Source organism: Symsagittifera roscoffensis, chromosome 9 (assembly GCF_963678635.1).
Source record: "Symsagittifera roscoffensis chromosome 9, txSymRosc1.1, whole genome shotgun sequence".
Classification (NCBI taxonomy): domain Eukaryota; kingdom Metazoa; phylum Xenacoelomorpha; order Acoela; family Convolutidae; genus Symsagittifera; species Symsagittifera roscoffensis.
The window spans coordinates 30,912,999-30,939,810 of NC_087070.1; the positions used below are offsets into that span (position 1 = coordinate 30,912,999).

Here is a 26,812-nt window from a genome sequence, read left to right on the forward strand (position 1 = left end):
TTTTAAAAATTACCAAAACAGTACCATTTCAAAGCAACTTGTGAGGTTGTCTTATAACTATGATTGCTAGTTCACGTGTTAAAAATTTCTTCGTTGTTTTATTGTTAGAATTTAAATAGCTTCTGATCAAAGTTTTTTGTAGTTAATAATTGTCGCTTGGTGCAAATAGTCACCCTCTACAAATTGTCGCTTTTTCAATTTCTACCGTTCGTTGCATCTACCATTTGTCGCTTTTGACGAATCGTCGCCTCGCCAGAAGGTGATAATGTAAACTACGGTTGAAAGTGCCGCACAAATGATTTGATAGGAGGCTTCGGGAGACCTCAAAGTAGAGAAAAAAAATAGAAAAACAAACGTCAATAATATAATAATTTTAACTGATTTAAGTTGGCGAGTCTATATCAATAAAAAAAAGGTTACGACCACAAATCAAACACTAATCCGTAATTCGACCAAATTTTTCTCATGTTTTTTTTGGCAGAATCAAGTACAACATACTGCTGTATCATATTGAAGCTTGCGGAATCATGATTCGAACTGTACCAAAAAAAATTCAACATATTCGCAAAAATTTTGACGGGTTGGTGTATGGATTGGAGCCAAGGCCAACAATAGGTCCAATGTTTAATGTTATTTAGCCCATTAAAACTAATTTTAAAACTTGATCTCACTGGTAAACTTGTTTCTCAAATTCAGCTATAGTAACAAATGTTTGATTATCTGTATTTGAGCGAAGAACGATTTATTGTTCCGACTTTGAGAGGACTTGTCGGGGAAAACGACAGTCCCGGCGGGGACAACCAGTTAGACTAATCCAAAGGGATGAGCCATTTGATGAAGAGGATGCTCCCTCGGATGACGTGGGGTCACAAATTGCGATAAATTCAGTAAGTTTTGTTAAACGAGAACACCACAGCTGGTCATCGGAGAGTTCAGACGACTACATGGTGACGGCAATTAGACGTAAGAAAGAGAAACCATTGAAAATTGCCGGATCTAAGCTTAAAATATATATTAATGGACACCCGATGAACATCTGGATCGACAGCGGATCGCCAATATCCATATTAACACTGGATGACTTGAGGAAAACAGTGGGACGAGCGGGAATCAATTTGAAACAAGATGACATTGAAGATGACAATTTTCGGGACTACAACAACAATCGGATCAAAATGTTAGGAAGAATGGAGCTTGAGTTGGCATCCAACGGCTGGAAGACGAAGGCAGAAGTCCGAGTTATTGGAGGGACCAGACCATCAATCGTGGCACGTGACTTGATGGGGAAACGCGGACTCCAGTTGATGCAAGCAGATTCAAGGGGGCAGTGATGAACATCCAGGGGACGGAAAACAGTTCATGCGAGAAGGAGCACGTTGGAGAATCGGAGGAGGAGGAGCAGATGGACCAGTGGCAACTATACTTTAGTAAGCTATTCCCAAAACTTCTTACTAGGATCGGCAAAGTTAGAAACTACAAGGTTCAAGCGGAATTTTTCAAAATTCTTGTTCCAGTGCAGCAGAAGGGACGGGGAGAGTGCCGGTATTGCTCCAAGAAAAGGTGGACAAGGAGATTGATAAGCTACTAACCCAGGGACATATAGAAAAGTTGAAAGAATGTTCGGATCGATATTTTGTTTCTCCGATCGTCATCACCGTATAAAACGACGGGTCCGTGAAATTAGCGTTGGAATCTCGAGAACTTAATAAACAGGTTCATAAAAACAAATACCAAATGCCAAACATAGAAGAACTTGTAGATACAATAGGACAACTTATTTCCGAGAAAAAACAAGGGGAGGTGTATTTTACCACGATGGATCTAACGTACGCGTATGGGCAACTACCACTTAGTGAGGAAACAAGCGTACATTGCAATTTTTTCTTGGTGGGTGGACGGTCGACAGGAACATACCGATTTCGGACAGAATTTAACGGGTTAACGTCCATGCCGGCAGAATTCCAACGGGTGATGGACACAATTTTGAACGAATTCCCACAAGCGAACGCGTTTATTGATGATATTTTGGTAACAACCAAGGGAGCGGAAGTGGAACACATCTCCTTGGTTGAAACGATACTCAGGAAATTAAATCGCGAAAATATCTCGTTGAAATTACCAAAATGCGAGTTTGCGAAACGAGAATGTGAGTGGCTCGGTCATCGTATAACCGAAACGGGGGTAACGCCTCTCAAACGCAAGACATCGCCGAATGACGCATTAACGGCTCTTAAAACAGTTACTCAATTGAAATCATTTATGGGCTCAATTCGCAGTCTGCATAAATACTTACCGGCTATAGCTGAAATTTCAGCACCCTTAGGGCCACTCCTCAGCAGGAAGAATGAGTATAACTGGACCGCGGAATGTGAAAATGCCTTTCAAAGCATTAAATTAGGGGTCGCAAACATTGTTGAACTAAAACATTTCGATATTCATAAAGACATTAGAGTTGTTTGCGATGCAAGCCATAATGGCCTTGGAGCAGTTTTGGAGCAGTTGGGTACAGAAGGGTGGCGCCCAATCTCAATCGCATCGCGATTCTTAAACGCAGCCGAGAAAAAAATACTCCACAAACGGGCTTGAAATGCTGGCAGTGGTATGGGGGGCCGAAGATTTCAGAAACTACATTTTAGGAAGATCTTTTTTAGTTATCACGAACCATAAGGCCCTCATTTCATTACTTAACGGGAATAACAAGAAAAACAAAACTCTATTTTCAAGATTGACACGTTGGCTAGATAGATTTATTCCATTTAATTTTGTAATAGAACACAAACCGGGCGCAAAGATCGGAATAACGGATTATTTGTCAAGACACCCTAGCGAAAACCCCTAAACCGCTAAGTCAATATGATAACTTGTTCACCGTTGCGAAGATCGCTTCAATTAGAAAATCCGTTGGTTTCACAAACAAATTAAATTCCCTTGGTAAATGAAATCATCAGGATAGTAGAAGAACTGGTTCTAAACAGTCTAGACAGTTCTCATCCAATCAGAATCGAGAACAGAAAACTTGCTTACAAACAACGACGTTTGAGGGCGGAAAGTCATGTGTGAAGACACCGACCAATAGGAAACGATCAATTTGCATACCACCTACATCAACAAAATCCAAGGGACATTCAGTGTGCTCTATATATTGTTCCCTTGGAAGAAGGTTAAGCCAGCCTAAATTAAAGAATTTAAACAAAATGGATGATAACTCGACTTGTTCTTTTCCAGTGATTGAAATTGATTCTCAAACTAACACTCCGATTAGATTAGATTCTCAAACCAACTCTCCGCTTAGATTAGATGAAAAACTCATGAGTAGCGATGAAATAACTGTTTTAACCCAGAAATTGTTGCCATTACGAAAAATACACGAGATTCAAAGATTAACACAGTACTTTCTATTCCTTCGAAGTTTCCAGGCGAGCTTTTTCCTATTGTTAACCCTAAGAAGCAAATTATGTCTATCATTCTTCGTGATTGCAAAGTTATGAAGAAATCCCAAGCGTTACCAGAACTATTTAATTTGGAATTTGATGACTCTAACTTACCAGCGGATGTGAATTTACTACGAGTCAAGGATGCATTGAAGAAGATTAATTTTAAAGGAAAAGCTACTGAAGATCGGAAAGTACTGGGCCCAATACGCAAACGACTTGTCACTACGAGATGATTGTGTTTGGCTAGATGGACGGCTGGTCATTCCCTTGCCACTACAAGTCCCAATTGAATCAAGAATACATTATTACCATCATGGTAAAAGGAACATGTTTGAAGCAGCGCATGATGTTTGGTACCCCTACATGTACCGCAGTTTGGCAGCGAAGGCCACGTACTGTCAGCAGTGCACGGACGCGGGTAAGAACCTAAAAACGTTGTTACCCAAGGGAGACGTGGGGAAGGTCCCTGAACCAAGGGAACCGAATGAATGTACACAGTTGGATTTCTGGGGGCCAATAAGCTATTTAAATGAAAGTAAAAAAATATGTCTTAGTTGCTATGGATCGTTGTTTGAGTTGGCCATCAGCGATGGTTACTACCACCAATACTTCAGATAAAGTTTTAAAATTTCTCGATAAATACATAACTCAACATGGAGTACCTCGGAAAATCCACGTCGATCAGGGATCAAGTTTTACATCTAATAAATTTAAAAGCTTCTGTAACAGCGAAGGCATCGATTTAGTGTACTCTCCAGTGAATGATCATCGGGGTACGGGTTCAGTGGAAAGAACGATAGGGAGTTTGAAGAATTTTGTCCTCACTTACGCATCTGAAAAGAGCAGAAGTCTCTAGAATCTATGATCAATAAAGCGCTAGGCGCGTTACCGTTTTCCAAAAATGCAACGACTAAACTAACACCTTTTGAAGCTCACCGCGGCCGGGAGGCAAACACCGTGTTACGCAATCTTACGAAAAAACCGAGTCTGAAAAATCTGAATTGGAAGAACGTCTTAAAACAAAAAATGTTTGTGTTTAGACTAATGTGACCCTGAAATGAGCACAACCGCATTCCCACAGCACTCAAACTTGGAGGAACGGTCGGATTTGACGTATGCTCCGGCACTAAGGAAGGCACCGTTCATTCTGGATAGCTACCAGCAGATGGAAACGTGCCAAGGGGAGGTATCGGGGGTTGACCCGAAAATCCAAGGGAGTGGAGACGCAGGCCCTAAAATCCAAGGGAGTGGAGACGCAGGCGATCTTTATCAGCGTACCACGAGCAGGACCTTAAATCGGTATAAACTCTTAAAATCTAATGTAATCTCCGAGTCTAAACATAACATCAAGCTGAAAAACGGATCTGTTATTAGGAAAAGTGCAGTGGCAGTCAAGCCAAAGAACACCCTGCCCAAGAAACGGAAGCCGGCCACGCTCAAGGAAATGTTATTAGTGCGAAGAAGGGGGCAATCGAGAGCCCGAAATCAAAGCGGCCAAAAGCTAAGAAGCAAGTACCTGTAGCCACATTTCAGTCGGATAGTTCAGATAGTGAGGATTACCGGCCACTCAATATTATACCAGCACGAGTACCAGTTGAAGTGTTGGCGAGACACGAGGCAATTGCGGCGGGACAAGGCCCAAGTAGTAGTACATTAGTATTAGAACACGGAGCGGGAACAAGAGCGAAGCCTAAAACGACGAAAGCGAAACAAGCGAAACGAGGGAAGGGGAGTCAGGACCGACCGGCGCTAGTTGCGAGAATGCCTTACGAACAGTATTCAAGAAGAAGAATCAAGCAGTCAAAGTGAAAGCTCGGGAACAAGAAAAAATACCAGAAGAAGGAAGCCAGTGGATAAAATGGGAGGAGTCATGATAGACAATATCCAAGGGGCGGAAAAGAAAGGAAAACATCCAGGGGAAGGAAACAAGTAAACCTTAAAACTTAAACTCATTCAAAACTCGTTACCCAGGGAGAGGGATGGCGATAAGCCTTAAACTCAAAGTTTGTTGTTGATGTGCTAGTGCGGCGGCAGGTTGAATGTTATTAATTATTATAATAAATTCAAATTACTATGTATTTAAATTTTACATCTGTACGGAATTGTGAGGGGCTACATATTTAGATGTCAATTAATTTAGTTGCTATCCCATTTTTACTTATCTCTGAGAGTTCTCATATAACAATTATGTTAGATTTTGGTACCTGCCTGTCAATCAGTCTACATCTGTCTAGCTGTTATGTGTTGACCTCTAGTTCAGTGTCTTATTTATGCGAATTAGAAATCAGTTGAATTAACTCTTAAACAGGAACGTTTTGACTATCCCTTGTCAGGACAACAATAGCTTTCGAATGATTTTTAAAAATTCCGTCAAAAATGGTTAGTTAAAAAGTCGAAATTTGTCTGAAGAAAAAAACCCATCCCGAGCGCAAATATTCCGTTACTTTTGTTACGAAAGTCGGAATAATAAGTTATTTTGGTGAATTTATCTCAATAAGAAATATGCCAAAACAAGATTTGATTTTATTAATGCCGTTAGAATCTCATCTTTTTGGAGTTCAGAATTATATTAAATCTTTTCCAAAAAAATCTCAGTTCATTTGAAAAACGGTTCAATGTACTTTCCCAGTAACAAAGTAATCAACATACCGTGACAAGTCGAATATGTGCGGTGATCATATTTGTTTCATCACAAACAACGCCCCTTTTCATGCTGAGAAAGTGAACAAAACGAGATTGTGACGCGAATCAATAACACCTTGTGTTACGAGTGGTACAACTAAACTTCAAAAGTGAATAAAAAGGAGTCAGTATCAGTAAAGAATCAGAATCAGCTAATCGAGACATGCTATGTTCGAGCTAATCCTGATGGAAACTGCCATTTTTCTTACCCTTGTCTCATTATAGTACTATTCAATGCTTCTATGATGTCAAATTAAATAGAATGGCGTAACCATTTTTCAATTGCGCTTACAGTCAAGTTAGAATGAAATAAGTCAATAAGGCAACTTTTAGGAGAAAAACAATCTACTTTACTGCATTTTTTGTCCTACGTTTGTAAGAATTCGTATCTGTCAAAGAAGAAACATAAATCCGTCAAACCGAGTTATCAAAAATTTGAACTCATCTTTGAAGTAACAAGTCAAAAGGTAATTAAATATTGAATAAAAGGAACCTAAATCCTATCATAAATGAGACAGACAACCAAAACCTAAGAAAAATGATAGATGAAAGAGGGATAAATATTGGCATTGAATAATCGCATGCAACAAATCTTCACATTGAAAATTATTGGGAAACTTAGTGTATTATCTGTTATAAACAGTAAGCCAAGCGGCCCACTTTTTTCTGTTTTCTGCAATGTTGACCGAGTTTTTTTTCAACTTTAGCCCCCTTGACCATTTTTTTGGTGCCGTTTTACGGTTCAGCATAAAAGTTTCGATCAAATAGAAGCATTCAAGAGCGCCAAAAGTTATCATCAAAAAAGGTTTTACAAAAACAAAAGAGATAAAAACTAAAAACAAAGCCACATCAGAAAGAGAAAGTAATTGAATTTCTGTAATTGCTACTGACATCAATAAAAACCAACAAACTTCTCTCCCAAATAAGTAATAGAAGTTTTTGGAAGTAAACAATTAAAACTGCAATTTAAATAATTTTGGCTCAGTTTTTGTTCTAAAACTAAAGTTGAACCTATTAAAAAATGGAAAAAAGCTAAGTGATTCGAAAACGGTTTCCTTCTGGCGTTTTGAAGCAAGTTTTTTTTCTTTTGGTGCTCAGCACTTTGTTACTCTTTAAAGCCCCCTATTCTACTTCGGCACTGTTTAATGCTCCCAATAATGGCTTTAAAACTGTCCATAAATGCCCAACTTTTGCACTGAATTTTCCGCGTTTATGAATAGTGAACTTTAATTGGCTAACTAATTTCTTGTCAATCAGTCTTCTGGTATGAGGGATTGTCCCGTTCGCTCGAGCAACTGAACCTGATAGACAGTGAAGGAATTTCGCATGATGAAGGGACAGAATGGTGGAAAAAGATTATCAGCCAACCGAAAATAAGAAATTGCGAACCTCTCAAGGAAAGCAAATTGCTTCAGGGCATTCATTTTAAAATTGGTCGCGTAGAAAAGCCACAGATAATGGAGTCGGGCTCATAAGTGTTTCGAGCATGCCACAACCAAGGCACAAATTCTTTATGAAACGTCTGATGGTTATTTTCTCGGCAAAATAACTCCGGAAATTTGAAAATATAAGGATAATTTAAAATGTTTAACAAGCTTTATCATCGGTAACATCGGCCACCATAAACTGCATAACTCAAAGCAAGCTGCAAAAATGGCCAGTATTTGTCCTTGAGACAAATTGCTCTTTTTAAAGGTCAGCCTTAACCAAGGCTGAACCAAATTAGAGCGAAAAGACGGTTAAAAATGGGTTTGGGGGGACCGAACCTGGTTACGGAGCATCCCATCAAGTTCGGTGCACATTCGAGTTCTAGAAAGGAAATGACCTAGGCGGGATTCGAACCGGCGCCGAAACCGCCGGGACGCACCATGTATACGCTCGGCTACTGTCCCTATATGCATTTATATTTTGGTTCAGTTTTATGCATTTATACTCTCGCACATTTACATTTGCGCTGCAACATCCTCCGCCCCTAAAGACGGAAGAACAGGTGCGAGTTTTACGGTCGGTCGTATCAGCTCGCTCGTAACAGTTTTGATATCGGCGGATCGGGCGCATCCGTCTTTGCCGTAGTGTAGTTTAGCAATACGGGCGAGTGGGTAATGCCCACGTGGGCTGTCGGGTTCGACTACCCAAACCAAGTCGCCGGTTTTCAGTGTGATATCCGAATCATTATGCCACTTTGCTCTCTTGTGGAGAGATGGTGCATATTCACGCAGCCAGCGTGACCAAATTGCGTTAGAGTACGATTGTGCTCTGGCGTAACGCTTTTTATAATCAAAGTTATCTTCGAAACTTAAAGACGGGAAGCTAGCTGCGCTGTGACCGAGAATGAAGTGATTCGGGGTGAGTGCCTCTAGGTCGTGCGGATCGGAACTGACCGGAGTGATCGATCTTGCGTTAAGTAATTGTTCAACTAGGCAGAGCGTTGTTCCTAGAACTTCCTCAGTTAATCTCCTGTTGCCTAATATGTCGTACAACACTCGCTTAACACTTCTCACTAGCCGCTCCCAGGCGCCACCGTGATGAGGGGCACTGGGCGGGTTAAACTTCCACTTAATGCCTTTGTGGACGAAAACGGCCGGGGCGACTTTGTTCCAATGTTGGACACAGGATAGGAGCTCCTTTTGAGCACCAACAAAATTCGTGCCATTGTCAGAAAGAATGGTTTTGGGGGTACCTCGCCTTGCAATAAATCGCTCTACGCCCATGACACAGGAACTAGTATCGAGAGATGGAACCAACTCGATGTGAACTGTTCGACTCGTGAGGCAGGTAAATAGGAAACCCCACCTCTTTTCGGTACTTCGGCGTATTGGCACTTGAAACGGGCCAAAGTAATCAACACCTGTGTTGGAGAAGGGAGGCTGCTTGTAACCCAGTCTTTCAATCGGTAGGTCAGACATAATGGGCACAACTGTTTTTGCTTTGCGCTTACGGCATGTTATGCAAGTATTTTCGATGTTCCCAAGTAACCAGCGCAACTTCAGAACAATGTATTTCAACTGAACTACAGCACGCATGTAATCCAACCCCTGATGTGCATGTTGAAAGTGCATATGCCTAATCAACATATGAGCAACTCGGTGTCGACCATCCAGTATTATTGGATGTTTGCTATCAAAGTCGGTATCAACAAGACGGCTGATACGTCCAGTTGAACGCAGGATGCCAGCTGGGCCGATGAACGGAGAATATTTAGCAATCCGACTTTTCTTTGTTATCAGTTTATCGGACTGAAGTATTTTCACTTCGGCAGGAAATGATTCGGACTGAGCGAGATAAATGAGCTTCTGCTCGGCAATATCTAATTCGGACGGGTCGGTTATTTCAAGCGTTTTTGTACGGAAGTGTTTATGCGATGGTAGCACACGAAGCATAAACGCTAAAACACGTTTGTACTTTACAATTGAGCTGAATTTATCCCAATTTTTAAACAGACGGATCCACGGCGCTTTCTCAGATGAAGCATCAACAACAAACGTAGATGCAGTCTCAAGGCATGTATCAATGTCACAGAGTGGGCCTTTTAATTGGATCTTTTTGATGACATCAGTGTTCGACTTGAATGGCCAATCACATGTCCTCAATATACTAGGGCCTCTAACCCAGCTGCTATCCTTGAGGGCTTCCAAAGAAATCCCTCGTGTGCCGGTATCAGCTGGGTTATCACCACTGAGTACATGATTCCATTGATCAATGGTGGTGGACTCCAAGATTTCACCAGTGCGGTTTCCAACAAACACAGGAAGTTTGTTGCACGAGTTAAGCCACTGGAGAACGGTGGTAGAATCAGTCCACATGAATACATTGCTTACTTTGAAAGTAAGCGCTTTCAAAATCTCTTCTTTGAGTCGAGTCGCAAGCAGAGCAGCCTGAAGCTCTAACTTGGGAATGGAGAGCATCTTCATAGGCGCTACACGGGCTTTCCCAAATACAAAAGCTAACTCGGTCTTTTGCGATTTAGCAAGTCGGACTCGGAGAAACGATACGGCGCAAAAAACGTCCTGCGAACTATCACCAAACGTGTGAAGTTCACAGCGGTCGAACGGTTCGGTAAAGTAGCTACGAGGTATCGTCAGAGTACCTAATAGTGGAAGTCCTGAGTGCCAATCTAGAAATTATTGTTTAATTTCCTCTGGGAGATCATCATCCCACTTTTGACCACTGATTCTCCATATGTCTTTTAGTAAAAGGCGCGCTTTCACAGTATATGGAGCTACCAGTCCTATTGGATCAAAAACTGAGGAAACAAAACTGAACACGGTGCGTTGAGTAATTGCTTTATCTAGTGGTCGATCAACACCTCTACTTACTACTAGGGTATCTTTTACATGATCCCACCTGAGACCAAGAACATGCGACGATTGGTCTGGACTCTTACAAATATCCTTAACTGACGGGTTGGACTCACGGTTGTCCGGATTAAGAGCGGTTGTAACTTCGGTTACATTGCTAACAAACTTTGTCAGGTTAAACCCACCTAATTTGAGCATTGCGACTAGCTCTTTACTTAGGCTAAGAGCGTCAGCGGTATTTTCGAACGAGTCAAGATAGTCGTCCATGTAAAACTTCTGGACAACGGCTGAAGCGGCTTCGGGGTATTCAGCTTGATTATCAGAAGCAGTTTTTTGTAGCGCAAAATTCGCACAAGTTGGCGAATCACGAGCGCCAAAAATATGACGGGTGTATTGGTGAACCACCACACTTGAAGTGGGGTCCTCCCGACACAAAAAACGGAGAGACGGTTGATCTCGCGCAAGTACTCCAACTTGTAAGAACATACCTTCTATGTCCGCTGAGACGGCGTACTTGTGTTGACGGAACCTCAACAGTACAAAAATAAGATTTTGAAGGAGATCCGGGCCAACCAAGAGAGATCTATTTAAGGAAGTGCCATGAAATTTGGATGCTCCATTGAGCACACGGCGCACCTTGCCGGGTTTGTTCGGGTTCAAAACCGGATGGTGTGGAAGATACCACTCACGTTCGGCTCGTGAGCTGGGATCGTGCGGGTTGACGGTTATGACATATCCTTTACTTATATCTTCTCTGATTGTTTCGGTCTACTTCTCGCGAAGTAACGGATCTTTATCTAATCTTTTCTCTAACGACTTTAATTGGGCTAATGAACAATAATAATTGTTAGGCAAGCTAACATCATTATCACTCCACAGCGTCGGTACAGTGTAACGCTCACCATCATGAACGGTTTCAGCTTTTAGGATCGACAAAGCACGCTTGTCTGCGGCGGAACGGGCATCTACTTGCTTGAACGCACCATACGACTCTAACTCATACCAAGTTTTGATTTGGTCGGTCAGAGAAGTATCGTCCGTAACGCAGTTAAAGGAAGAAGAATTTAAGGACGAACGATCAGGAGACGGGCCACTAATGACCCAACCTATCGGAAGTCGGACGGCGCACGGTGAGTCAAGTTCATCTCCGAAGACATGTTTGAGGGGTCTTATCGCATGATAGAAGTCCTGTCCTATAGCTATCTCAATCTCTTTGTAATTATACGCAGTCGTCTTTAACGGGGCTAGTTGCGGGTATTTGACCTGCAATTCGGAAACGTTTATAACATCGGGTCCTTAACGAAAGCGACAAACGAAAACGAAAATTCACTTTCATTGGGCGTTGCGGAAACTTTCAAGTGAACTAGTTGAGTTTTAGATAGCTTGGCTGAGTTAAAACCATCGGTCGTAACATTTACGGGCGTGCCAACTAATTTCAGACGTTCAACGAGTGCCGCGGAAACCCAAGAATGAGTGGAACCGGTGTCACAAAGTGCTAGTGCATTCGAATTTTCCGAACCAGAGGACACATCTACCAACGCAACGGGAAGAATACCTTTTGCAGTTCCCTCACAAGGTTTAACACAAGCTGCGTTATTTGCAGAAGTAGTGTTTGTATTAGTTTGAGTCGATGGTGATCGGTCGGCCTCTTTGGGCGGGAAAACTTTCTCGGCTCCATGAAGAAGCACATTGTGAGTGCTCTCACAGTCCTGTTTTGGGCATTTTCTTGCCTTTTGGCACTTTCGGAAGGTATGGTTGCCTTGTAAACAAGAAAAACAGAGCTTTTGTTCTGCTACATATTTAGCCCTTTGTGTTGCGTTTTTCTCTTTGAACACGGAACAGTTCCAGAGTGCATGCTGCCCTTTGCATAGCGAGCATGGAGGAAACCTTGTCTTTTCTCTACTTTTCTCATCCTTAGAACTTACCTTAGTGTTACCTGCAAGCACTTTTGTAACTACTTTTTGCTTAACTGGTTCTTCAGACTTACCCTTAGAATTGATCGTTTTCAGCCTCTCATGACCCTCCGCTTTTTCTTTGAGCCATTCATTGAAATCTAGCAGAGTTGGTCTATGCCATTGGCGTCTTACGGTTTGCATCGACCATGCCTCCTTAAGGTTCGGGGGAAGCTTACTCACAGCCTGATTCAGTAAGTTAACACTTTTCAGGTCGTCGTTAAAAGACAGAGACTTGAATACGGCAACAAGTCCAGAAATTGCAGAGGAAAATCCAATTACATTTTCCGAGTTATGCATTTTCAGCGGCGGAAAATTACTCAATTTATCTAGGTGAGCCCCTACTACAGCATGCGGCTGCCCGAATTTTCTTTGAAGAGTTGCTAATGCGTCTTTATATAGTACTCCGCTATAGCTATACTCAGCGATTGCGGATTTTGCTTTACCCACTACGAGCGTTTTCAGATAGGTAAGCTTTTCATCGTCACTGAGTATGGCTGAATCGACCGTCGATGTGAATTGCCCAAACCACTCATGCCAATTAAGTGGGTTGCCATCGAACTGGGTCAGCTTCCACTCAGGGAGATGATCTTTTCGGCTGTGCATGAGTATATTAACCAACTCTCGTGTCGAAAGTGGACGCTCGACGTCTGCACCAGGTGAATTACCGGGAGTTGGCTCTGTGTAATTCGAAGAGTTACCGTGACAATCAGGAACGAACGGTTGATTAGCATGTGAAAAGTTTTCAGGCTGCGCAAAGAACACAGTCCCTCCACTTGTATAAGGAACAAAATTATTCGTAAGAACAATCGGAGTTACTGCGGAAAAAACAGTTGTCGAAGGAACGTAGTGCTGCTGAGTTGACATTAAAGGGGTAGCAACAGCTGGTCTCCACAAATTACTATAAGGATTGTAGTGGTCACTTGAAAAGTTATAACTACTAACGGGAACACCCATATGTTGTTGTGATGGGGCTACAGGTGCTTGGTAGCCAGCTACTACTGATCCTGCAGTGTGATGACTTAAAGAAACATGATTAACTGCTGTTGATGCAGGAACAAACGGTGTTACACCAGAAGGAACTTCTGCAGATGATGGCGGAGCAAAATAGTTTTCAGAAGTTACCGGGACTACTGAACCTGTGTTTGGATTGCCTAGCACCGGATGAGTGGACAAAAAAGTTTGCTGAGGCAAATTATTAGAAACAGGTTGAATGACCTGCTGTAACCCTACTGGATTGTTAACGGAAACCTGCGATCGGACCAAATTCGACAAATTATGATGTTGTCCGTGAATGTGGTTACTGTAATACAATCCCGGATCACTAGAAGCTGCGTGGCCGTTATTCACGCCTGTAAAACTTGATGAGACCAAGTAATTTGTTGATGCAGGATAAGTTGCCTCAGGAGCTGTTGAACGAACGTGCTGCTCTTGATTGGGAACTACAACAGCATCAGGCTGATTGTGGTCGACAGATTCGACCCAGTGACGCGTACGATCCTTTTCGTCTATTGATAGTTGTGGAGAGATTCGAGTTAAACCACTTTCCTCAGCATTCTCACTGATTTCCGACAACTCATCTTCCAACTCAAGCCCTTTCAGCTCAATTTCTGCCAGTTTTTTCCTGTGTTCCTCAGCCAATTCTTCCAACTCTAAACGGCTTTGTTGTTCTTTCAGTCTTAATGATACCTTTGCCTGCCTCTCAAGTTCCTCTTGTTGTTTCTTTAAAATCATTAATTTGCGCTTTTTCTCAGAAAGTGTTTTCGACGGAGCGGCGGTATAACTAGATTTCTGAGAGCCCGATTGCTGATGTCGGCTGCTTCGATGCGACAACTTAGAGCGGGTATCTGTTTTTTGCGACCGGGGTTTTTCACTTTTTTCAGAATGATGAGAAACTTTTGAGCTGCTATCAATTTTGTCCGGCTCTGTTACTGCCTCAAAACTTGTTTTATATGTGATAGCTTCCTGCAAAACTTTATCGTTGCTTTGAGTCAACTTATGAAGCCACATATCCTGTGCCGGTATCAATTCGTCGGGATTGGCACTTTTTGCAGACATATCAACCAACTCAGTATTTATCTCGACCGCTTGCTCTATATAGTTCCTACATTTTTCAATATGAGTATTAATTTTTGAGCAACGACTCTGACTCTCTATGTATTCTAAAATTATCTCGTGGTATTTATAAAGTTCGTTTTCGAGAGTGCTACGTTTCTCAAACAACTTCTTAATTTTCTTCTGAAACTTAACTTCCATGCTTAATAATTTCAGAAATAAACGACTCTCAGAACATACTGTATTTTCACTCAAGTAAATCCACAAACTTTTACCTGGCGTTAAAGTTAAAGCTTAAACTGGGCTTTGTGAAACAAGTCTCTTTCACGCGCTTTTGGGACGGTGCGGATAGTATACGGAGCGCGTGATCCAAGGAACTAGCTCCTAGAATGAATACCACACACTCAAGAGACCTATGCGACGGCTACGTTACGCTAAAGTACCAATGGGGTGGGGAAATTAAGTAGGTCGGTTGAACTCCAACAACGCACACGGAGTAAACCTGAGGATGAAAGAATTCAACTTAACTCACTTAATATCACCGTACCTGACCACTTAACATTAGTGTCGCGCAACGAAGTCAATAATCGGACGGGCTGAAACGGCTTATATTTACTTGAAGCGAACTGGCTCACAGTTTCACCAATGTGGGCGGGGGAGCAGGCAAATTGGTTAAGTTCCAACAACACACGCGGAAAAAACCTGAGGATGAAAAAACTCAACTTAATTTGCCTGATATTTCGCTACCAGACCACTTACAATAAGGTTGGTGTCATGCTACAGCACAGTTTCGCAGAATTATGGGGACGTTTTAACGAATTTTTTGGCGATTTTTTACTTTTTTCCCAAAATTTTTCGGAAAACTTTGGTCAGCAGGTTCGAGTCGTAAACCAATCCAAAAAAACTAGTCTAGTACCCCTTGTCTATGATCCGATTTTTTGGATTTTCAATCCGCTCACAATTACCCAAAAATTTGTGGTATCGGGAAAAAATTACCACTTGTAGCTTGCTTTGAGTTGGGATACACAATAGAAATTGATATGTAATTTTATCGCACAGAAAGATTTTGAAAAAAAAACTAGAAGAGTCTTACAGTTTTTGACGATTTTGGAGATTTTCGGCACCGGAAATTTCTCTCTCACGAGTCTGCACAGCTACTTGCACGATATCTTAGTTGACAGTCAGGATACCTGTTTTAAGGCCTCCGATCCGCTCCTTTCGTATTGCACTCTGATCCACCAGGACCGGTTTGAACCAATCAGAATTGAGAACAGTGGCAATTACTGCATACATATCCCTGTCATCTTCCACCCTTTTCGGACAGAGCAGAAAGAGTCAACAAGTACACTTTACTACCTTCTTCAACAACCGAATCGAAATCACAACACAGAAAGACTCGAACGATTTGGCGATTTTAATAGTCTCTGTATGTCCAAAGAAGCCAAACTCTGTGTCCCTTGTGTCGACTTCGTGCTCTTCGGTCCCTCGTGTTAGAATGCTGAATCGTGTCCCTTGTGTTGGAATGCTGAATCGGGTCCCTTGTGTTGGAATGCTGAATCGGGTCCCTTGTGGGGCGCCAAAAATGTGCGCGTCAATCTCCAAGATTATAAAAAAAACGGTTTTTAAACACTTTAATTAATGAGTATTTTCTCGGCAAAATAACTCCGGAAATTTGAAAATATAAGGATAATTTATAATGTTTAACAAGCTTTATCATCGGTAACATCGGCCACCATAAACTGCATAACTCAAAGCAAGCTGCAAAAATGGCCAGCATTTGTCCTTGAGACAAATTGCTCTTTTTAAAGGTCAGCCTTAACCAAGGCTGAACCAAATTAGAGGGCGAAAATACGGTTAAAAATGGGTTTTGGGGGGACCGAACCTGGTTACGGAGCATCCCATCAAGTTCGGTGCACATTCGAGTTCTAGAAAGGAAATGACCTAGGCGGGATTCGAACCGGCGTCGAAACCGCCGGGACGCACCATGTATACGCTCGGCTACTGTCCCTATATGCATTTATATTTTGGTTCAGTTTTATGCATTTATACTCTCGCACATTTACATTTGCGCTGCAACAAGGCGCGTTATCTGGCTGTGGATCACTGGGAGATTTTAATGATTCACATTCTGTTACTTTTGACTTCAGTTTTCTGAATAAAACGTTCAGCAAGTAGAAAATTGTTTCAACTTCGAAGATCTAATTTGAGGAAAGTTTTCCATCAATCGCTCCAGGGGCCGATTAAGGGTGGGGAGGGGGGGGGGGCGGAAGCTCTTCCCTCAGGGATTCGACCCCCTGCCGACCCAAAGGGTCCCCCCTTTGGTACTTTTTAAGAAATCCAATTTTAGGCCGACCGACCCTAAAGTTTTTCTGAAGGCGGCTTCGACGCCAATATATACTAACTTCGAGGGGGAGCGCGCGCCAAAAAAAAACTCGATTTTTTTTGTCAAAATTTTCCAAAAAGGTCTCAAAAACGGCTTTTTGACCAGTTTTTTCTAAAACTTGCCTGCGGCGCCTAAAATTAGGCCATAACAGCGTCTTTTTAGTGCTTCAGGAGAGCTCGGGGCTCTTTTTCCTTTTCCCCCCACCTGCAAATTTTTACATGTAAAATTGTTGACTACATTGTCCGATTGCTATGAAAATTTACATACAGACTAATAAGGCCACGACAAACATATTTGGTCTTCATATTTAACCTCGCGAAACCACTCGTTACACTAATATATTGAAGGTCGTGTGAGGTGGGGGGGGGGGAAGGAAAAAGAGCCGAGCTCGGAAAATCAATTTGGTCGACTTAAAAAAAAAGGTCGACAAAGTTGTTTTCGAAAATTTTTTGAAAATCCGCCCCCCTCGAGAAAATCCTAGATCCGCCCCTGAATCGCTCCCTGAATGAAACGAATACTCCCCATAGACAATTATGAAAAACAGTAAGGTACTCAATTAGTATTAAAAAAAAATTAAGCCAAAATTTTGATTGCCAACTTTTACAGCAATTAGTCTCATTCTTGTTTGCGCGGGTTGACTTCCATAGACCGAAAACGCCAAGCAAACAATTCCATAAACCAAGTCTTTGAAAAAATATTTGTCATAAAAATTTCATAATTTTGCTAAAATGAAGTCCTCGAATTTTCGAAGAACTGTCTCTTGTTTTGGCATAAAATTCGATGTATCGTCATAAATAGAAAAAATTGCCAAAAAAACTGCTTATTATACAATTTCCAGAATGACTAGATTTTTTTTTGATGGCGATACTATCGAAGTTGCCCCAAAAAAGTGTTGTTTTTTTTCAATCGCAAAACAATATTTGTACTCAAACAACAAATTTCTTTTAAAAAATTTGCCTGCAAAATTAGTTTTTTATTGTGTGCATAACGTAGTCCTGGACACACAAAAGTTAATTTTTTCCATTTCTCAGGATAAAGTTTTCAAAACGCCCATTTATTTTGTACATCAAGTTTTGTATGCCTTGATCAATGCATGATAATTAAAAATTCAATTTAAAAAAGTGCTTATTGAAAATTTTGCCAAAATTTAAAAGTTTGATATTTTCATTATAACATTTGTTTGAGACAAAGCTAAGACAATTAAGGCCGTTTTCCATGGATGGTAAATGCTAGACAGTCAACTTTTGCGGAACCAAGGTTTTTGCCACTTGCGTTCGAACATAACCCAAAAGTTTTGAGAATCTAAATTTTTTTAAAAAAAATCAACATTCTTGGTTTATGAAAAATGCTAGTCTTGAAGTTTTCATATTTAAGAACTCACTGCTCATAGAACTCTTATTCAGTTTTATGTGCTTATAGAATTGATGAAAATTTTGTGACTAACGTTTTCCATAAATGAAAATTGTATTATTAGCATTTTCGGCCAACCCGGGTTATTTAGTGTTCGGAAATAGTGAAACAAGTATTTTAATTATTTCATTGTTAAAACGTAGTTGTAACTGATGGCAAGTAGCGCTGCACTGCAATGGTAAAATCAGAACGGAAAGTTCTACCAGAACTAACATTTCAAATGCAGCAAAAATTTCAGTTTGATTGAATCAATGAACGGCGTTTGATAACTGTTTTTGCCGAAAAAAAGGACTGGATCCAATCTTCAACGCCAACTCACCATTTTTTGAAGAAAAACTAATTTAAATAATTTAATTGTAAAATTTATAAAATTAGACATTCAGATAGAACAAGGATAACCGGTTGCTGTGCAAAAAACACAGAATGGTCCTAGTCTCTAAAAAATAAAAAATAATAATTCAAACCAGTGCGATTTGTTCTAATTGGTGTGATAAAAAAGATTTGAACACAAAAAAAACTAAGAATATTTGACATTCATAGTAAGCTAGGCCAATTGGAAAAAAAATATATTTTTAAAATGCTGAAAGTTTTCCCTGAATTTTTGAAGTTTTTGATTCCGAGAATGGCACTAAAAACTTCTAATGTAAGCCGGCACGATCAGTTATTAGTTCGAAATTAGACCAAAAACCAAAACTTCAAACGGTGTTTCTCGACATTTTTTCATTTCGTTCAAATCACGACTGAAAAGGATTTAAAATGATATATCACTCGAACCATTCTGATGCGATTTAGCGGTAGCTGATTCAGCGTGAAAACAAAAAATACCAAAACACATCCGAATACAAAATTCCTCTACATTTTTCCAAAGGTCGGAACAATAACCTTGAACACAAGTTAGAGCCAGCATCCAACATCCAACCAAAAAGTACAAGCAGAGCATGTTCGGACATCTATTATTCAGAAACGTGGTAAAAAGCGATAACATTCCTATTTTAAAAATCTGTCGGGTAATTGAACGGTAAAGATTACTACGTAAATAACAATAGTTAAAGGGCAAGTAAATGCAGTAGAAATGCACTTACGTGTCTACGGGACTGTTCTGTCTGGTGTAGGTCACAGTGATGGGTCTGCACTTAAGAGTATCTTCATTGAATCCACCTGTCACAAGATAGGGCATAAAATATTACTAATATACAGGGTGTTTTCATTAGATAAAGTAAAATGAAATGATCCACGTATTTTAAAAACGAGCAAACAGGCTTAAGTGTAAGCACAGAAAAAAGATATTTGTCAAAGTTGATATTTGTTTTAACCCCAAGCAGTACCAGATCAGGTCAATGTGAAAAGCCCCAAAAAATCTTTTGCCTTTTTTAATGTTGTAATTTATTTTAGTGTCCAAAAAATGAATATCAGATCGTGAAATAATAGCAGAGCGAAAAAATATTTCAGCATCCGTTAACATTCACTGGCAAAAAGAGTCAAATTTTGTTGGGGCTATTTTGGGTAACAAAAAACATGGAAGCGAATAAGGCTTTGAGCTTTCAGCTGCGTTCAGTTTTTTTTAATTGGGTCCACTGATAAGGGATAAATACACGTTCAACCCGCTTTGCGAATAAATTCAGTTACCATATTTTGTAAGCTCTTGGATCTTGAGGAAATGATTGCTGTTTCAGTATTTCCTGTTCATTTATTGAACAATCAGAGGAAATTACGACAATAAAACCGACAATAGAATCAGACGTACTTACCGCGTTTAAAGTAAGATTTATTGATATTGTTTGATTAGATTTCATTCATATCCTAAGCGATGCAGGTTGTAAAAATATTCCTTAAAGCACGCACATCTGAAAAATGCCCCGTTTTTTCCCTATTTCCGGGAGATTTCTTTCAAGCTAGTTCAATGCCGTAGTTATAAACGTTTGCTTTGTTATTTATCGCTTGTGGATAAATCTTCTAAATCTAATCGCTAAAGCCACACCTTCCTTTATTCAGCCACATATCAAAAACATTGAATACGGCTCTTTTTTGAAATTAGGTATAATCAAAAAATAGGTTTTCGATTTTTCCAAGTTGATATTGGTATCAAGCAAAAACACTCAAATTTTCATTTAACTTCTTAAGGTTGCGAAAGTTTTGTACTGAGCCAAAAAATTTGATGGGTAAATCATAATCGATGAGTCTCAAGGTTCTGAAAAACGATTAATTAAGCGTTTCTCCAAATTTGGCTCAATGCTCCATTTTTGAAATCGTAACTTTGCACTTCTTGTATCTTTTGAACTTTTAACTCGAAGACACATAAGAAAGAAACGTTCGTAGAACATTTCCCAGTTAACGGTCACTTTAGTATATGGTGACTGTTAGGTGAGGGTTGGTTTAGGGTAAAAGGGCATAGGTGAAGAAGGAAGTACCTTGATGGAATGCTATTAATCTTCAAATATCAACACCCATGTGATCTCAAAAGTTCTTATACGCAACTTTCTTTACAGGTTACATGACAAACTATTTCGTCCTAACGAAGAAGTATTTTGTTTTCTGACCGATTTAAAGTTTTTCTAAGATAAACTCACCCCGAACTACAATTCCATATCCGAACTTGTCTCGCTCCAGCAATAACTCCACACTCTTCACCCTAACACTGCAGTTGTTGCTGCTGATGCTGTTTTTGTTGTCGTTGTTGTTGACCTTATTCGGCAGCTTAGAAGGCACGTGGTACTTCACTTCCATTTCCAGCTTCTGTTCACACTTCCTCACGTATTCGTTCAGCTCGTCACACGATTGGAACACTTCTGACTTTTGTCCTTTGAAGGAAAAATTTGCAAGAATCATTGTTGGTTTTGAAAACAATTTGGTGATGATTATCGATAACACCTGAGTTTTTGAAATAATTGGGTCCAAAATTCCCGTGTTTGTGAACTAAAAGTCGCCCACAAATTGTAAACAGTCGACTGGAAGTTCGAAAAAGCTGTCAATTTGATCGAATGATTATAACTTTAGACCAGGTTTGGCTTCAACTCGAAAAAATCCAACTGTGTTTGTTTCAAAACAGAAACTCAAATGGCGGTCAGATATAATTGCCGTCTAGATTTTGATGGCAGATTTGTGAAGTTTTGACACATTATGGCTCTTATTGATACAATTCGCCTGGAATGTTTTTGAACATGTTTGTACTGAATTTGACGGAATTCTACTGGAAACAACTGGTTTAAACAAAGGTATTCGTAAGTATCTTCAAATGAATAATCATAGAAAAATGGCAAATTATAGTTTTCTAAGCATTTAATTAGTTATTTTTAAAAAAATGAAAATGTGCTTCTTAGAACAGGAACAAAAATTGCCGGATAACGAGAAAATATTATAAAATGTTCACGGCGTTCTCAATTGACCTCGAAATGCAGTATGACCCCGTATGAAGACATCAATAGCATACTTTTTTGCTAAATGTTTCCTCGAAAAAACAGCAAAAACTAGCCAATCTATGGCCAAAGAAGAAATAACTTAGAAAATGAAGACCGAGCCAAATCATCTTTGATTCAATCATGTTGAAATCATTCAAACTGTCCCAAGCGCCATTCATCTTTATTGTCTGAAAACACTAAGTGATTAAAAGAAAGCATTTCGATATAAACAAATGTCCGTGCCTAGCCGAAACCATATCCTTTGACTCTACCGTAAAATCAATTGTAGGCAATTAATTATTTATGGCATTCACAATGGCATCTTAGGTAAAATGTTGAACAAAGGATAATTGAACTTCAGAATAGGATAAATAAATGCTTACCATTGATTGAAATGAGCTGATCTCCTGGCGACAAGAGTGTCGAGTTAGACGCCACTGAGTTGTCTTCTATGCTCTTAACTCGATAAATATTCTGAGAGGAAGAGCATCCCCCTTCCGTGCTATCTGCTGTCGTGAGGTCCCCCCACTTGCTGCAATCCAGGGGGGCGGTGGCGTCAGTGTTTATTGTTTTGTGAAGAGTGTCGGGAACCGCTGAGCATAATGGTAAGTTACAATCAGTCATGTTATAATAAATGAATTAAATAACCAATAAGTCAAAAAGTGCATTTAAAAAATCATTAAAGGAAACAGTAATTATGAATTACAGTGTGAGCATGTCACTGAGTTTTTTATCGGTAATTATTAGAGGACATTTTCTGAGCAATTTTGTCGATCATTTCTTTAAGTCAAAATTTTCTGGTTGCATTTTCAGCCGAAACCCTACAATGGCAGCATTTGAGTAACTTTTCTATGCCGCTCGCATTTGTTTTTTTGGAAAAACGTTAGTTCTGAGCAATTTTAGACTTAAAAAAAAAACTTTAGGGTTGTAAGCGATAAATTGCTGTCGTAAACTAGTACTAAGGATAGGAACCTTCGGAATAATTCGGCAATCAGAACTTAGGAAGAGGGATGCCGTATCCAGTCCCTTCCCCCTCCTCCCCTCTAAATCTAGACTCGCGACTTCCCAAAATGTTGACTATGCATTTGCAACTTTACAGGAACTTCGCTTTTCAATTTAGATGAATCAAGTTAACTCATTTCAAACTTCATAAAATTCAAGTTGAGTTTTATAACACAAGCGTTTTGAGGCGAAGTATTACAATTTTCGATCTAACTGTTGTCTAGAAAGCATGAGTGAATTTGTTGGCACATAATGAGCGTTGTTTGAAGCACCGTTTTCATGATTGAACTCATTGTCCGATGTTATGAAATTTCTATGGATAATGGGAAATTGGGCTCAGAAGAGGATCATTCATTAAATGTGTTCAGGAGGCAAGCAACTTTTTGGTCCCACTTTTTCAGATGTGAGAGCCCCTATGATTGATGAAGTTTAGCTTTGAGGACCAAATTTTTCAGTTAATATCCGGCCGTGACAACTTGTACCGAGACAGCTGAGAAAGAAGTCATAAATAATGATGGGGGCAGGCTTTCTTTCGATTGGAAGCTCGTTCATGCGCCGCGAATTACATAATAATTATACCATGCAAAAACAATAAAAAAGTCATTCCCATTGGGAAATTGCTTTGTAAGTACTCTTTTTATAAAAGCTTCGTTCTTCAGATTTCTCCCCTCTTATTGCAAAGGGGAAATCATTGCTAGGTTAGCTAATTTGCATGCTTACCCGTTTAGTTATTTGTTTAGATGAGAGTGAATTCTCTACGAGAGGTAATCGTGGGGTTATAATTCACTTTTTTGAAGTTAGCTTTGTTTCTGCGCCTATTTGCGCCGGTGACTTTTGGTCAACTTTTTTCTAAAAACTTCAGAAATATTTGTGCTCGATCTTAACTTTTTTCTTGAAGATTTATTATCTTATAGATTTCGAATTTTTCACTAGCCACATTTGAATGAAGTATTTCTGTCATCAGAAAAAGTGTTGGAGTTGGAGTTCTGAACTCAAAACTAAAAACATCTTTTTTGTGATGGTTTTTTGTAAATTTATAGCCTTTTGAAGATTGCCAATTTGGCTAAAATGAGAAATTTAACGCGCAAAAAGTTGCATGAGCAGCGATTCAATTTGAGATCAGCTATTTGAAACCAACATTACATTTCTAGACACTTAATACATCACTGTGTACTTTACATAGCGTGTGAGGAGATTGTTATAAGAAAACCATCTCATAGTCTTATTGTTTCCAGTATTTAGTTTCATTTTTAGTTTCTTATCTTATAATTTCATTTTTGTGTTTTATCAATTACGGCTTCTCTGAAGCAGTTTTGTTGTGTTGAAGATCAGAAAAATAGGTAGAATATTTTTGCTTGAGGTCAATTGTTGACTTTTTAACTCTGTGTTCTTGACAAAAACTTTTATACGATTTGAAAAAAAATTGTTGTCCCGAGTTCAATCGAAACAATTTTTCCCGGTTATCAATTTTTGTAAAGTCATGAGAGTGTTGAAGTTGCTAGTCTGGCCAGTTTGGGATATATTTTGCATTCGTATAACACGAGTAAAAAACAATACAAGACTGCTCGTATCAGGGCGAAGCCCTGAATGTTCCGACTGCCTTTTGAGATTTCAGGAGCAGTCTTAGGAAGAAATACAAAAACAGGATAAAAGAAATACAAAAACAGAAAATTATTTTTTTTGACCAGTTTATCGATTTTTTGAAGCAAAACTTTGTCTACATCTTCAAGAGCGGTTGAAACAATGAAAAAATTGCCCTGATAAACGGGCAATTTTTTCAGGTTTGGATTTCCTAATTTGATCAATTTTGAAACGTTTTTTTTGTTTCACGCTTTTTTCTGCCCCGTCAATTAGCAGAGTCGACTGCCTAACACTTACAATAGGAATTTTTGTCATTTGTCAGTAATAGCAAAAAAAAAATTAAATATAAAAAATAAAATGAAAACTTTTTTTCTAAAATTTGAATTTTTTTTAGATGAAAATCATCCCTCCATACGCCATATAAAGTACAAAAAGATAGATTTCGCTCCTATTATTATATCAATTATGGCATATAAGCTTTCTTGAACCAATTTGGAATGATTTCTAAGGCGGATTAAATCTCCGCTTACGCGTTAATAGCGCGAAATATATCGCGCGTTAATTGTTCCAAATTGGCCAAAATGGCAATCATTAAACCCCCATAACTTTACGAAAAGTGGTAACAGGTAAAATATCTTTTCAAACTTGAGCTCAGGACAACAATAGCTTTCGAATGATATTAAAAAAAATTCCGTCAAAAATGGCTAGTTAAAAAGTCAAAATTTGTCTGAAGAAAAAAAACCCACCCCGAGCACAAATATTCCGTTACTTTCGTATCGAAAGTCGGAACAATAAGTAAATCCAAATTAAATTTGAGCCAATAATTTGGTTTTGTTATAAGAATACGGGAGGCTTAATACATCCCTCTGTAATTTACATAGCGTGCAGAGCGATAAAAGAAATACAAAAACAGAAAATTATTTTTTTTTGACCAGTTTATCGATTTTTTGAAGCAAAACTTTGTCTACATCTTCAAGAGCGGTTGAAACAATGAAAAAATTGCCCTGATAAACGGGCAATTTTTTCAGGTTTGGATTTCCTAATTTGATCAATTTTGAAACGTTTTTTTGTTTCACGCTTTTTTCTGCCCCGTCAATTAGCAGAGTCGACTGCCTAACACTTACAATAGGAATTTTTGTCATTTTTCGAAACCTCGATTTTTGATACAAAGTGCGACAGCTAGAAAAATAAATACTAGTTTTGGCCAGTTAAATTGCGGTTAGGTAATTAAGTGAGCTTACAAGCTACGCCGGCAAAATTACTGACCATGAACAGGTCTGATCACAGCTGTCTCAGAGTGGGAATTTATTTAGTTCTTTTTATTGGATGAAAATAAAATTTCAATGTTCAAACTTAAAATGTTTGACTGCTTAGAACTCAATTCAAAAATTGCTGTAGCCTACAAACGAAAAAAGATAATTTTACAAGAAAATTTTGAAAATAAAATTTGGATCCTACGTAATCAAATGAAAAAAAAAATCTTATTTTTTTTATATTTTCAAAAATTATAGCTGAGGGTAATGATAAACATTTTTAGGTCTATCAACAAGTGACTCATTTGAGTTGTTGTGTACCTCTATCAATAATCAATCGCTATACTACGCAGCTCTAAAACTTTGCTCAACTTTTCCAGATTGAGCTGGTCAAAGTTTAAATACGACTTTCGCATATGAGATCTTAGAACACTGTTTTTACTAGTAATTGCAAAAAGATCTCCTAAGCGAAAAAAAAATATTTTCCAATCATTTATTTTATACAAGGAAACTTTTACAGGCTCATAAAAATTTCTTAATAGACGCTTCAATTTTTGCCAAAACTGGAGGGTGTAAAATAATTTGCACCGAATTTTTTTTAGTTGTTTCGTAATTGTTAGAGAAAGTGACTGCGTTTTTTCAGCGATAAAATTTCTGCGTTCAACAAGTATCTGAGGAATAAAGAAGCCAATTTCCGTCAATTTATAGTTTGCATGCGTAGTGACCATTGAATGGTTCCTATGGCTCAAATAAAATTCTATTAAGTGGCCACTCGGTTCTGTTAGCCCAAAAAAGTTCTCTTTTTTGGGTTTTCTAGCGTTTTTTTTAAAAAAGTTCAATCGATCTACTGTATCAAAGACTTTTTTAAGTCAATGAAAGTGCTTTGTGTTGACTTTGTTTAATCGTGAAAATGACGTCTTGTGTCTTTGGTAAATTCAACTTCTGCTTTAGTTTTTTCTCAAAATACCAGCAAACCAATTGGTTTTTGTTGAAAAGCTCCAATTTGTTGAACATTTAGATCATGCGTTTTAAGTCTTTCGTAGAACCTATCAATGGCATTTTTTGGTCTAAAGTTCAGGGATCTGCTTGGTTGCCTTCTGCATAAAGTGGAGTCAACTTGGTTAACTTGCGCCAGCCTGGAAAAAAGTTTTGTCAAAAATTTTGAAACTATTTGATTTTTTTTGTACATAAGTCCACATGAAGTTTCTCAAAAAATTTTTTATTCAACCCATAACAAATTGAACAAGATTTCACTTTGCTAGATTCAAAAATCTTGACCAATTTTATCAGATGAATGAAGTGCATGTACTGTTAGAGAAGAGTTGGCCTATCTTTTAACGTTAGTAACAATTTTGCGTCAGTTATTG

General features: G+C 39.1%; 1 protein-coding gene across 2 annotated transcripts in view; it reads right to left on the reverse strand.

Moving 5' to 3' along the window:
- Positions 1 to 26,812, reverse strand: part of LOC134854659 (glutamate receptor-interacting protein 2-like) — a 132,033-nt gene that overhangs the window by 44,033 nt on the left and 61,188 nt on the right. For both annotated transcript variants that reach the window (XM_063871006.1, XM_063871005.1), the window contains 3 exons: positions 21,993 to 22,202; positions 20,782 to 21,012; positions 19,297 to 19,372 (listed from right to left, as the gene is read on the reverse strand). In XM_063871006.1, coding sequence (XP_063727076.1) covers positions 19,297 to 19,372; positions 20,782 to 21,012; positions 21,993 to 22,202 — 517 coding nt within the window. The remainder of the gene's footprint in view (positions 1 to 19,296; positions 19,373 to 20,781; positions 21,013 to 21,992; positions 22,203 to 26,812) is intronic.